This window comes from Electrona antarctica, assembly GCF_951216825.1.
Source record: "Electrona antarctica genome assembly, chromosome: 24".
Lineage (NCBI taxonomy): Eukaryota > Metazoa > Chordata > Actinopteri > Myctophiformes > Myctophidae > Electrona > Electrona antarctica.
In genome coordinates, this window is record NC_136803.1 from 12,688,446 (window position 1) to 12,700,617 (window position 12,172).

At 45.1% G+C, this 12,172-nt stretch overlaps 1 protein-coding gene across 1 annotated transcript in view; it reads left to right on the plus strand.

Moving 5' to 3' along the window:
* LOC306917214 (uncharacterized protein) overlaps positions 1-12,172 on the plus strand; it is a 184,398-nt gene that overhangs the window by 135,815 nt on the left and 36,411 nt on the right. Inside the window, exon 15 of the mRNA XM_079495346.1 lies at positions 5,608-5,736. Within this exon, the coding sequence (XP_079351472.1) occupies positions 5,608-5,736 (129 nt within the window). The remainder of the gene's footprint in view (positions 1-5,607; positions 5,737-12,172) is intronic.

The following is a 12,172-nucleotide window of genomic DNA, read 5'->3' on the forward strand; positions in this document are numbered from 1 at the left end:
CTCATCCTGATTGGATGAAGGCTTTGCCACCCGCCACCAAAACTGAAACTAGGGTTTTTTTTACCCCAGGGGCTCACTGGGACAGGGAGGAACTCCTTATATGGTCAGCACACTCTATAGTAGGGAGGATTATCCAAAAAAAAAAAGAAAAAATAAGTGGTATTTGAATGAAGTGAAATCACTGAATATACCTTTAAAACATTCTGAGCCTGTAAATGACTATAGGGGGGCAAATTGATCCGCTGAGGCAAATATGAGACGACTCAGACGAGGTTGAATTGATTTTTATGAATGAATTAATTGTGTTGCGGTGGCCTTTTCAACGTAAGTGCCCTCAAGTCCAGAGTAACCGGTGGTTGTTTTGGAGTTGTTGGAGCGAGTGGCAAATGTCACTTTTGTTTACAGGTTTTTAGCTCCTCTCTCCAGCGGTGAGACTTGAGCTCTGAAACAAGAACTGGTGCCTAAGACTGGTAACAAGTCTCTCTGAAAATCCTCTTACCAAACACACACACACGCACAGATGCATGTGCGCATGCGCACATACACTTAGGGTTCTCTCTCTCACGCATACACACTCGCATGAACAAACCCAGTCAAGTCTCATTCTCTCATTCTTTTTCATACACAATACTCACTTTCTCTCTCTCTCCTCTGTTACTCTCACACATGCACACAGGGGTCAGGGGGGGATTATAGGATGAAGGAGGCGAGGCCGTGTGTGCACGCTGGTTTAGTTCGCGCTCAGACCAAAAGCCGCTCTCTATCTCTCACGGTGGCAACAGTGACAAAAACACAGATGAACATCTGCCTCGGCTTGCGCGCCACGCCACACCACACCACGCCACACCACAGCAAACGCACTCCACGATGGACGGATGGGGGTGGCCATTAATACCATGGCAAGCAGAAGAATCCTGTGACATTTATTGTGACTAAGCGTCTCTCGGTTCTATTTTGGAGGATGCAAAAGGGGGAACCATTTCTTCCCCCCCACCCCCTCCTTCCGCCCCCAGGATGACTGAAGTGTCATGATGATGACAGTGGCACCGGCTGCTCAGTGTCCAGATGGGTGGAAGTCGGCAGAGAGCGCGCTGTTGAAAACGGAGCTGTTCTTTGGGGCGTTTCTTTTCTTCCAGAATAAGGAGACTGATTTGATTCCCCACTGATTGAATGGCCTCGATCCCCCACCGCTGCTAAGATACCACCACATCCATCCCAGTACCTCTGTATCCAAACGGTTCGGGTGGAGTACAGATGCTGTCGTTTTGCCTGGAGGTTTGCAAAGGAAGTTGCTGTTACTTTACTTGGGATACTTTTTTTGATAAAATACAAAACAGGATATCATTGCTGTCGGGCAGAAACCTCTTATCTCCATATATTCTAACTTTGTGTGTTCTTTTCGCAAATATATGCGATCGGATCATCCTACAGCGTCACACAACCGCATCAAAACTAGCAGATCCACACACTTGTTGATCTGCTACTTTTGATGCTTTCGAATTTGATTCCTGGAAATTAACAGTTTCGGACATGGTTCCCATGCACCCGACAGACACGATATTAATGTTTTGTTCAACTTTTTTTTTCTTGGGGAATACGGCTTTCCCTAACTGATTGCCCATGCTAATGACATGCAGCACATGTCTCCAAAGAATCTGGATAACTTCTAGGAGTCATTAACGGAGGGACCTTATGCATGTAGGAGTCTTCAAGCATATAACTTCTAGGAGTCATTAACGGAGGGACCTTATGCATGTAGGAGTCATTAACAGAGGGACCTTATGCATGTAGGAGTCTTCAAGCAGATAACTTCTAGGAGTCATTAACAGAGGGACCTTATGCATGTAGGAGTCTTCAAGCATATAACTTCTAGGAGTCATTAACAGAGGGACCTTATGCATGTAGGAGTCGTCAAGCATATAACTTCTAGGAGTCATTAACAGAGGGACCTTATGCATGTAGGAGTCTTCAAGCATATAACTTCTAGGAGTCATTAACAGAGGGACCTTATGCATGTAGGAGTCTTCAAGCATATAACTTCTAGGAGTCATTAACAGAGGGACCTTATGCATGTAGGAGTCTTCAAGCATATAACTTCTAGGAGTCATTAACAGAGGGACCTTATGCATGTAGGAGTCTTCAAGCATATAACTTCTCGGAGTCATTAACAGAGGGACCTTATGCATGTAGGAGTCTTCAAGCATATAACTTCTAGGAGTCATTAACGGAGGGACCTTATGCATGTAGGAGTCTTCAAGCATATAACTTCTAGGAGTCATTAACGGAGGGACCTTATGCATGTAGGAGTCTTCAAGCATATCATTTTGGTCTGATCTCATCCTTTTGGACCACCTGGACTGATCCGTGCAATATTTTTTCATCACTGATGTTTCATTCCATGTGTGATCAATCTTACAGTATGGGTCGACGTGAGAACTACTCAGCGCACACCGATGATCTCATGCGTCTCTGTGGAAAGTGAATATTACTTTTTACACGGCCGACGGGCCAGATCCACTGTCTCAGAGGGCCATCCTTTGGTGACTTATCACCGCGAAGAAGTCAATATGGACGTTAAAGGGACGTCTTTTCCCATTTAGACCTGTTCCAACCTATACGTTGTTACCTTTCAATCCGGATGCTGCCTCTGGGTCTCATTAGTTGTTGCTGTTTTTTGTTTTTGAAATAATAATTTGTTAGGTTAATCGGTTAATATGTTAGGTTTTAGAATGTGTTTTTAGAATCGGCCTCAGGTCTAAATGGATGTTCGAGAGGACAAATAAGTCGTTGTTTTTATCCTTTGGACATTGAGATGATGGACTGATGCATGCAACCCATCACCAACGCAATATGGGAGTGAAGCGTCTGGATTGTTATGGGGACGACGTCCTTATCTAGTATGCATTTCAAGATCATTTTTCTTCATACTTACATTGAAAACATATTGCAGCTGTAAATGAAAGTGATACTATCTCCTATGCATTTTCTTTAGATTATAGGTCTTATCTCTTGGTGCTGGCTTTGTGAGAATGTAATTCATCATATATATATATCCATATATATATCCATATATATATATATATATATATATATATATATATATATCCATGTATGAACCAGATCCAGAATGAAACCCAGGAGCAATCTGGGTTTTTGTAGGATCAGAGTTGGAGGGCCCTATTAAGCACGTCTGAATTACAGCCATGCAGGTCTTATTACTTAACTGAAGACGTGGAGGCGTGACCAATGCCATTTTACTATTACTGTATGCGTGTGGTGATTTGTGCACTGTGTCAAGGCGCTATGTGGTAAAATGACCCTCAATAGAAACCTCACATAGAAAGTAAAGATGTCCAAGTGCAGGCATGGTAGTCTAATTATGTGACGGCTGTGATATCTCCTACAAACCAACAAATACACATTCTCAGTTGCCTATCATTAAAGCATATCCCCCTTCTATTTCAGTGCAACAAGTGATCATAGATTATTTTAAAACTTTTAATTAAAGTCAATATAGCCGAAATTCATTAACATACAGAACACTACCCCATGCGTTACATATGCTGGTGAGTGTTTGCCTTCATTGTGACTTGCAAAATAGCGATTGCACATAAGATGGTGGCGATATAACTTAATTACCGCCTAAGACATGGAAATAAGACGTTCTTAATAGTGCCCGGAGTATCACAGATCTAGCTATTGATACCATCTCTCGGGTGAGAAACCTCATATGCTCAAACTGCTACTTCTCGACACTTTTTGAGCTTGAAGATCTGCTACTTTTGGTGCTTTTGTGTGACGCTGTAGAAGGGTCAAGTATAGGGCTTTAATTTATGACCAAAAAAAAACACAAAAAGTTATGTAGATAAGAGGTTTCGGCCCGACAGCAAAGTTACCGCTGATGTAATTCAGTGTGATGTCAACTGAGGCCGAGTCATCGGCCCTGGAAGTGGTTGTTTTAATTAGCCTGGCCTCTGTGCTTTACACAGGTCAAGAGTCAACGGCCCTGACTTATAGATATGCAAATCTCTGCTTGGTAATGCTACAGTTACACTGGGCTGTCAATTCTCATCATCTAGGGAAGGGGGGCCTTTTCGCATAATGTCCTCCCTAACCAGACACCATGATTTAAAGCGACATTTGCATTAGCAGATTTCTGTCTGGCTTGTCCCACGTCTCTCACTCTCTCCACCTCTCTCTCTCTCCACCTCTCTCTCTCTCTCTCTCTCTCTCTCTCTCTCCTACACACACGCACACACGCACGCATGCACGCGCACGCGCACACACACACACACACACACACACACACACACACACACACACACACACACACACACAGACACACACACACAGTCACACACACACACACACACACACACAGACACACACACACACAGACACACACACACACACACACAGTCACACACACACACACACACACAGTCACACACACACACACACACACCCTCTCAATGTCTTTCTCTGCAACAACCCCTCTTCTCTCTCAGTCAGGTCTTTATTACCCCGGCCGTCTCCCCTCCCCCATCCCGTGCCCTCTGCGCTATACGTATAGCGCCTCCCTGGACTCCTCAATGACATTGTTAGCGTAATCTGCAGTAAGCAAATCAGCTGTCATATCGTCCGCCCCCCCCCCTTCTGGCCGCCCCCCCCAAACCCCCCCCCCCCCCCCCCCCCCCCTCCTGGCCGCCTCGTCCCCGTGCCCCCCCCCCCTGGCCGCCTCGTCCCCGTGGCCCCTCCCCCGTGGCCCCTCCCCTCCTCGTCCCCGTGGCCCTGCATCGTAATTTTGCAGAGTAAGCCATTGATTGCCTGTCTGCGGCCATCGCGCCGAGATGTTATTCAACCGCGGTCGATTGCGTCAAGCGCTGGCTGTCTGCCGCGAGCCGGGCCGCAACGTGCCGGGGGTGAAGAAGTCGTGCTAATTGAGGGCCCGAACTGCGACCAAATGTGACACGTTCTCACGTGCCGCGATCTTTGGAAAGGCCTCGGCACGGGATGTGAATGTATCACCAGAATGTCACGGCTCAGAGAGAGAGAGAGGAAGAGCACTCCTTTTTGGTGACATTTGCCAGTCCTTGAAAACGACCCGACACCGTGCTCTGCACTGTAATCGTTTTGTGCGACTGTGGATGTCCAGCCTATGCTCGCTCCCCCCCCCCCCCCCCCCCCCCCCCAGTCATTCCCTGCAAATGCTACACCATGTTTTAACCACAAAGATAGCTAGATAGATTTGCAGCCTCACAATGCAGCGCAACGTGACACCTTGTGAACTTAAAGATACACTGTTTTCAGCAAAGATCCCCAGCAAAACATGTTAATATAGCGTGACAATCATTCCATTTATCCATTTATATGTTGGCTATTGAAAGCAGATACACAATCTCACATGCAAAACTTTAGCATTTTTTTAACGTTTTTTAAACACAAATCTTCTCTTCTGGGGGTCCCTGGGTGGCACAAAACATTTTCAGATGTGGGGTCCGTGGCCAAATACAATTTGGGGGTCCTTGACTTTAAAACGTTTTGAAATCCACTATTATCTCACATGACGGATGAAGTGTCTAACTGGCTGTGTGTTTTGCGTTACAGCCATAAGAACAGAACATCGGGCTGGCCGCCCCCTGGCCCGGGGGGCTCCTGGGCAGGCCTGCAGGGACCACCCTACTGCTGGGACAGCATGAACATGTCCTCTGGAGAGGGACGCGAGTACCTCAGCAAGTAAGACCACGCACGCGCACACACACACGCACACGCACACACACACACACGCACACACACAGAGTCACCCCCCCGGAGGTTATAGTACAGTATATGATTGCAGAAAGAAAACTAATATACAAATTCCAGTCTGAATCCACCGGCTGTTTTCGCCGGCACAAGCACCTCTAGACCAGAAATCACACTGGCTGCGGCAGGCTATGAATCTATGTTCCGTAGCTATGTGCCTTGTTCAAAATCAGGTTGTATTATGACTTGCTGGCTGGATATACACCGGAATGTTTACGTTTGTTTTTGTTTGTTTTGATGTGTCTGATAATCCCATGTGACACACACACAAACACACACACACACAGACACACACACACACACACACACACACACACACACACACACACACACACACACACACACACACACACACACACACACACACACACACACACACACTCTCTCTCTGTTGTCTGCTCACTGAACTCCAGATACATAATACTCCTACGGTACTGAATACTGATCTCCCTCTCTGTCTCTCCTCTCCTATTTTTACTACTGCGTTTCACTCCTTCCACTCACACCCATTCCTCTCCTTGACAACAATCAGATGAGACTCTCATGTACCTGGAAAGTGCTGAGTCTGTTTGCCTCGGGGCGTCCAGATTATACAGCTTGTTGCTGTGTGGTTCTAATGCAGCGCTGTGGTAATAATGCCTTTGTGGGCAGTGTTTTTGAGTGGTGCAACCACTCCAAGGAACAGCAATGTCCCTATGTCCATCCCTATGTCTGTCCGTCCCTATGTTTAGAGTACCAACAGGGGGCGCTGTTGCACCACTCACTTCAGACTAGTCTGATTTTTTTTTCTGGCCTATACCTGACCCTGCCCCTGTTTCCTCAACCGGAAGTCTGGCCTATACCTGACCCTGCCCCTGTTAACTCAACCGGAAGCTATCATCAAACGCAGTGGTTTCAGTTGTGTTGCTACTGTACAGCTTTTGGGAAGGAAGGAAGGAAGGAAGGAAGAGAGGTGTAGAATTTGTCATTCTAGCGGCAGAACACACCACCCCATTCCAAACGCCCTGCATATGCACACTTGATTCAGAAGACATTTTTTCCAGAATCGGCCTCAGTCCTAAATGGGATAAACGGAATTGAGCTGAATGAAATTAGTCATGGTGAATATCTACAGTATTGTTTTACTGTCATCTCTCCTCTCTCGCTGGCTCCTGCTCGCTGAGAGAACACTCCTCTGAGAGAACACAGATCATAGAACAACTCGGATCACGCTCTAGTCTAACCTGTTACAAATGAGAGGTGGCTGAAGAAAGGCTCATGGCTTAAGTTGAGGTGACACTGCTATCCAGATAGTGTCACAATTGGATTTCTAAGGAGAGTGGATGTGTGCGTGCGTGCGTGAGAGCGTGCGTGCGTGCGTGCGTGCGTGCGTCGCATCCATATGCGTTAACTTTAGCACGATGAACAATTTAGTACAATGTTCATTCACTACTTCAGAACCATGGACAGATCGCTGCAGGTCCATTCACTGCTCAGCCCCATGGACAGTTCAGTACAGCTCTATTCACTGTGTCAGCACTATGGACAGTTCAATACAGTACAGCTCTATTCACTGTTCAGCACCATGGACAGTTCAGTACAGCTCTATTCACTGTTCAGGACCATGGACAGTTCAGTACAGCTCTATTCACTGCTCAGCACCATGGACAGTTCAGTACAGGACAGCTCTATTCACTGCTCAGGACCATGGACAGTTCAGTACAGCTCTATTCACTGCTCAGCACCATGGACAGTTCAGTACAGGACAGCTCTATTCACTGCGTCAGCACCATGGACAGTTCAGAACAGGTCCAGTCACTGTTTCAGCAGCATGGACAGCTACACATTGCTCCATGGAAGAAGACTAAATTAAAATCCAAGAATAAAATAATAATAATAATAATAACCAGTAAGACACCCTGTCTAAGGAGGCCTGTCTAGAAGGAGGCCTGTCTAGAAGGAGGCCTGTCTAGTCGTAGAGTAAGATGACAGCCAGAGGGAACGGGGAAACCACAGAACTGGTGAATTAATCACAGAGCACGCCGATCTCTCGCCCTCCACTTTTTAACCGCGCCGGCTCTGCTGACCTTATGGATTCAATATCATCCTGACCCAGTAGCCCCCCTGACGCTGGGTCGGCCCTCCATGAGGGATTAAACGTGAGTGATCCCCACCGCCGTCTCGCGCGTCCCAGATTGGAACATGCTTCATTAAGAACAGATTTACTCTGAGATCAGTGTTGCCATGTCCACTTGTTATAAGTGACTTTGGGCTTCATTTATTTCTGTAAAGTTGGTTGTAAATATTGGTAGTTCCGAGTTGCTTATTTTGGGCTTGCTTCCATTTTGTATGTATTATTTAAACCAGTGGTTGTCAAATATTGTCAGGTCATGTACAGATTGGAGGCCATTATGTATTTGTCACTAACCCCCATCTGGAAATGTTTTGTACACCAGGGAGCCACATACCAGATTTGTGTTGTTAGAATGTTTCATACTCCACATTTTAAATTAAGATTTGTTGAAAATAGCAGATCTACAAGCTCTATTAGATCAGCTATTTTCAAATGGATGTGTTCGTGTTATGCAATACAGTATATAGCATATATATATATATATATATATGGGTTTAAAGTGTGGCGTAATCGCTTCTTTTGGGCTTGTATTCCTAGACCTGGTTGCTTATTTCTCTAACCAAATCTGGCAACATTGTATATGTGCATTGCTACAGTATACGATGGGAGGATGGAGAGAGAGAGAGAGAGAGAGGGGGGGGGGGGGGGGGGGGGTGGGGAGGTGGGGCGATGGGGCAGAGATTGTACTGGATCCTAATCGGCCTGTTGATGAGGTCGCATCCCGGGGTCGATGTAATGTTCTTTAACGTCTCGCCAGATTAAAGCTAACATGGCAGAGGCCACAAGCTATAGGCCTATAGTTAGATAGCTACTAGCTCGCATGGTGCTTAGTATATGTACCTAGTACAAGTGGTCAGGGGTGATATGTTGTCACTGTCGCTTGGAAACCTTGTATGTCCAAAACCGTTATCTAATACACTCTTGATGATGGTTCAGATCATACATCGGCCCATGCAAGTTTTAGTTTAATGTGGCCAACAGGTTAATATCCGAATACTGATATATTATTGAGTTCTGCTGTTGCAATTCCAAACAAAACCCGCTTTTCGTACTTCAGTCTATGATATTAGTAAAAGGAAATGAAGAAAAGCTTATATTTTTTTTAACTCCACTGCACTACTGCCCCATCGAAGTTATGTTATTGTGACTTTATATATTGGCATTTACCTGGGAGAGGTGCATGGTGGAGTTAGCTGCTTTAACCCATTTACCTGGGAGAGGTGCATGGTGGAGTTAGCTGCTTTAACACATTTACCTGGGAGAGGTGCATGGTGGAGTTAGCTGCTTTAACACATTTACCTGGGAGAGGTGCATGGTGGAGCTAGCTGCTTTAACAGACATTTACCTGGGAGAGGTGCATGGTGGAGTTAGCTGCTTTAACACATTTACCTGGGAGAGGTGCATGGTGGAGTTAGCTGCTTTAACATACATTTACAGAGAGACGAGGGAGCACTGCCAAGAATGCATTTAAACAAAGCAAAGCAAAGTTCTTTGTTTACCCAGGGTGAATGGACTAAGCTCGAGACTTGTTTACAGCCAGACCCTGCTCATAGAACATTTCATGGTTGAGGTTCAATGCCTTGCTCAAGGGCACTTCAGCGGTGGTAATTTTAACGTGCCGGTCCGGGGATACGAACTGGCGACCTTCCGGTATCAAGACCGCTCCGCAAACCGTTCGGCCACCGCTGCCTCACAAGCCAGAGGAAGAGGAAGAGAACGCGTTGAACACAGTGAGAGAGGAAGATGAGTAATAGAAACACAGGAAGATAGAGGGAGTGTGTAATGGAACAAGGAAAGGGGGGAGAGGGGGGGGCTGGGGGGGGAGGGGGAGGCAGAAGAGGGAAGAGTGTGCAAAGTGAGGAAAAGTTGGTTTAAAATGAAACAATGGATTCTGTTCAACTTCTGTTCTGTTGCGATCCATTCTGATCCGTTCCAATATGAGTCCTCCATGTATTTACAGCTCTCTCTCCCTGTGTTGTGGTGTTCTCACTGTTTGTTTTGGTAGACAGACAGGGCTGTTTTTATGGTCTGTATACCGAATACAGTATGTGCACTTTTGGTGACATGTACATGAAAGGGTTACATGTAGCCTCGCATATAGCCAGACAACTACTCAGAATCTGTAACTAAACCTGCCGAAAGCCAAGAAAGGCTTTCAGGAGATGGTTTTCAGCACTGCCTTTGCACACTGACTGCACAGGCTGTATGACGGACCGGACGCATTTGAAAAACGTGGGAGGCAACAGTCTGTGACTGTAGAGAGAGTATAATGAATAATATAGACGTCATGAAATGGCTTCATTGCCAAAGTTTTGGCAAAGTTTAGTTCGGGGACAGGGCCCAGGAGTGGGGTTTTCGTTGACAAAATCAGCTGCTAGGGAACAGGACCGTTCCCTATAGCAGTCCAATTGTGTCTCACCAATTAAAATGAGGTGCGAGTGGAGGAACGTGAGCTATGAGAATCAAAAGGTGAATGAAATCAAGATGAATTAACATTCATACTTTTCTATCTGTCATCACTATAGTATAATATAGTAGTATGACGTAAATTCTCCATTCATTGTCAATGGCATTTAATGTTTGTGTTAGGACAAAAATCTACACTATAGCTGAATATTGGAGGGGCTAGCGCCCCTCAAAGATCTTAAGGACTTTTGATATTAAAATCACATCTGTGTGAAGTGAGGGGCGCTCTTATCATCATCATGATGTAAATGAACACTGTCTCCTTGCTCAGAGACTATGACGTAAAATTGTCCATTCATTGTCAATAGGAATGTAATGATTGTGTATAAAGACAAAGTTTGTGCACACACACCAAAAGCTGGATATGGGAGGGGCTAGTGCCCCTCAAAAAAGACAAAAATATTTTGGCATCTACTGATGGATATGTCCTCATTATGACCTTAGGACCTATAGGGCAGTATTATGCGTGTCTTAAGTACCAGGTCTTATGACTTAACTTAAGACCTGGAGGCGTGGTCAATGCTGTTTGGCCACTCAGAATAGCCAAATGGCATTGATCACGCCTCCAGGTCTTAAGTTAAGTAATACGACCTGGTACTTAAGACACGCATAATACTGCCCTATATGCTCTAAAAGTGTGAACAACGTATGTTTCTTCTCCCAACGTCTTTAACCCATTCAGGCCTGAGATCAGATTCTAAAAATGTCTTCTACATCCTGACAGTTTTCTGAAAAAGCTATGTTTCTATGTCAGTCGTTCTTCGATTTTTCAAAAAATAGCAGACCTACAAGCTCGTAGCGCGCCACTCGGTGGCGCGCTACGAGCTTGTAGATCTGCTATTTTTCAATAGCTAAAGCATAACATAATGCTAACACCAAAAGGGGTTCCCGCCCAAAATGGGTTAAGCCCTAGAAGTAATTATGATCACAAGCAGGGCAGGGGTAGCCTTTAACTGCTGGGTGGGATATCTGGGAACACAGGTCACATAATCCACCATGGTATCATCAGATCTCATGACATGCCCTCCTGACAGTGACCACTGGTGGAAGAAGTAATCACACGCCTGGAAATGACGTCATATGGCAGCCAAGTCGATGGACTTTTAGGGCTATAATTGCACCACCCCTTACCCCTAAACGTACGTATTTGCCATTTTTTACTATTTTGAAAAACCTTTTTAAAATAGTTCAAATAGCCAATCTACAAGCTAACAACGTGTCGATGTGGATCGGCTAGTTGAACTATTTTAAAATGTTTTTCAAAAAAAAAGGCAAATAAGTTTAGGGATTAGGGGTAAGGGCAAGATAGGGCCCTTAATGTTTGTTTTGAACACTTAAATTGTTTGCCAGCCAATTCTATATACTAAGTCTAGATGCTGACCACAAAGGTCAGCATCCATTTATCACAAAACACAATTTGGGCTTGGAATTCGATCGAATATCAAGACTGTGTTCTGAAGAAGCATTCTGAAAGCAGGTACTGTTTGTATTCTTAGCATGTACGAATAGAATGGCAGAGGGTGATATTAGTCTTGGTGCGGTTCGTTTCACACACCACTGAAGCAAACACTGAATAGACAGACACAGAACCAGCCTCGGACTAAAATAACTTGGCCTGAAAAGAACTCTTGCCTTCTTTGTCTCGCTGTTAAGAACACTTTAAAAAAAAGGTTTTGAGTGATGTAATGACTTCAGTCCCTCTAAGCAGGTCTCGATCACACTTTTACCACACAAACAAATCCAATTCTGCCAATATTCAATTATTATATATCCCCCAAGAAATTGTAT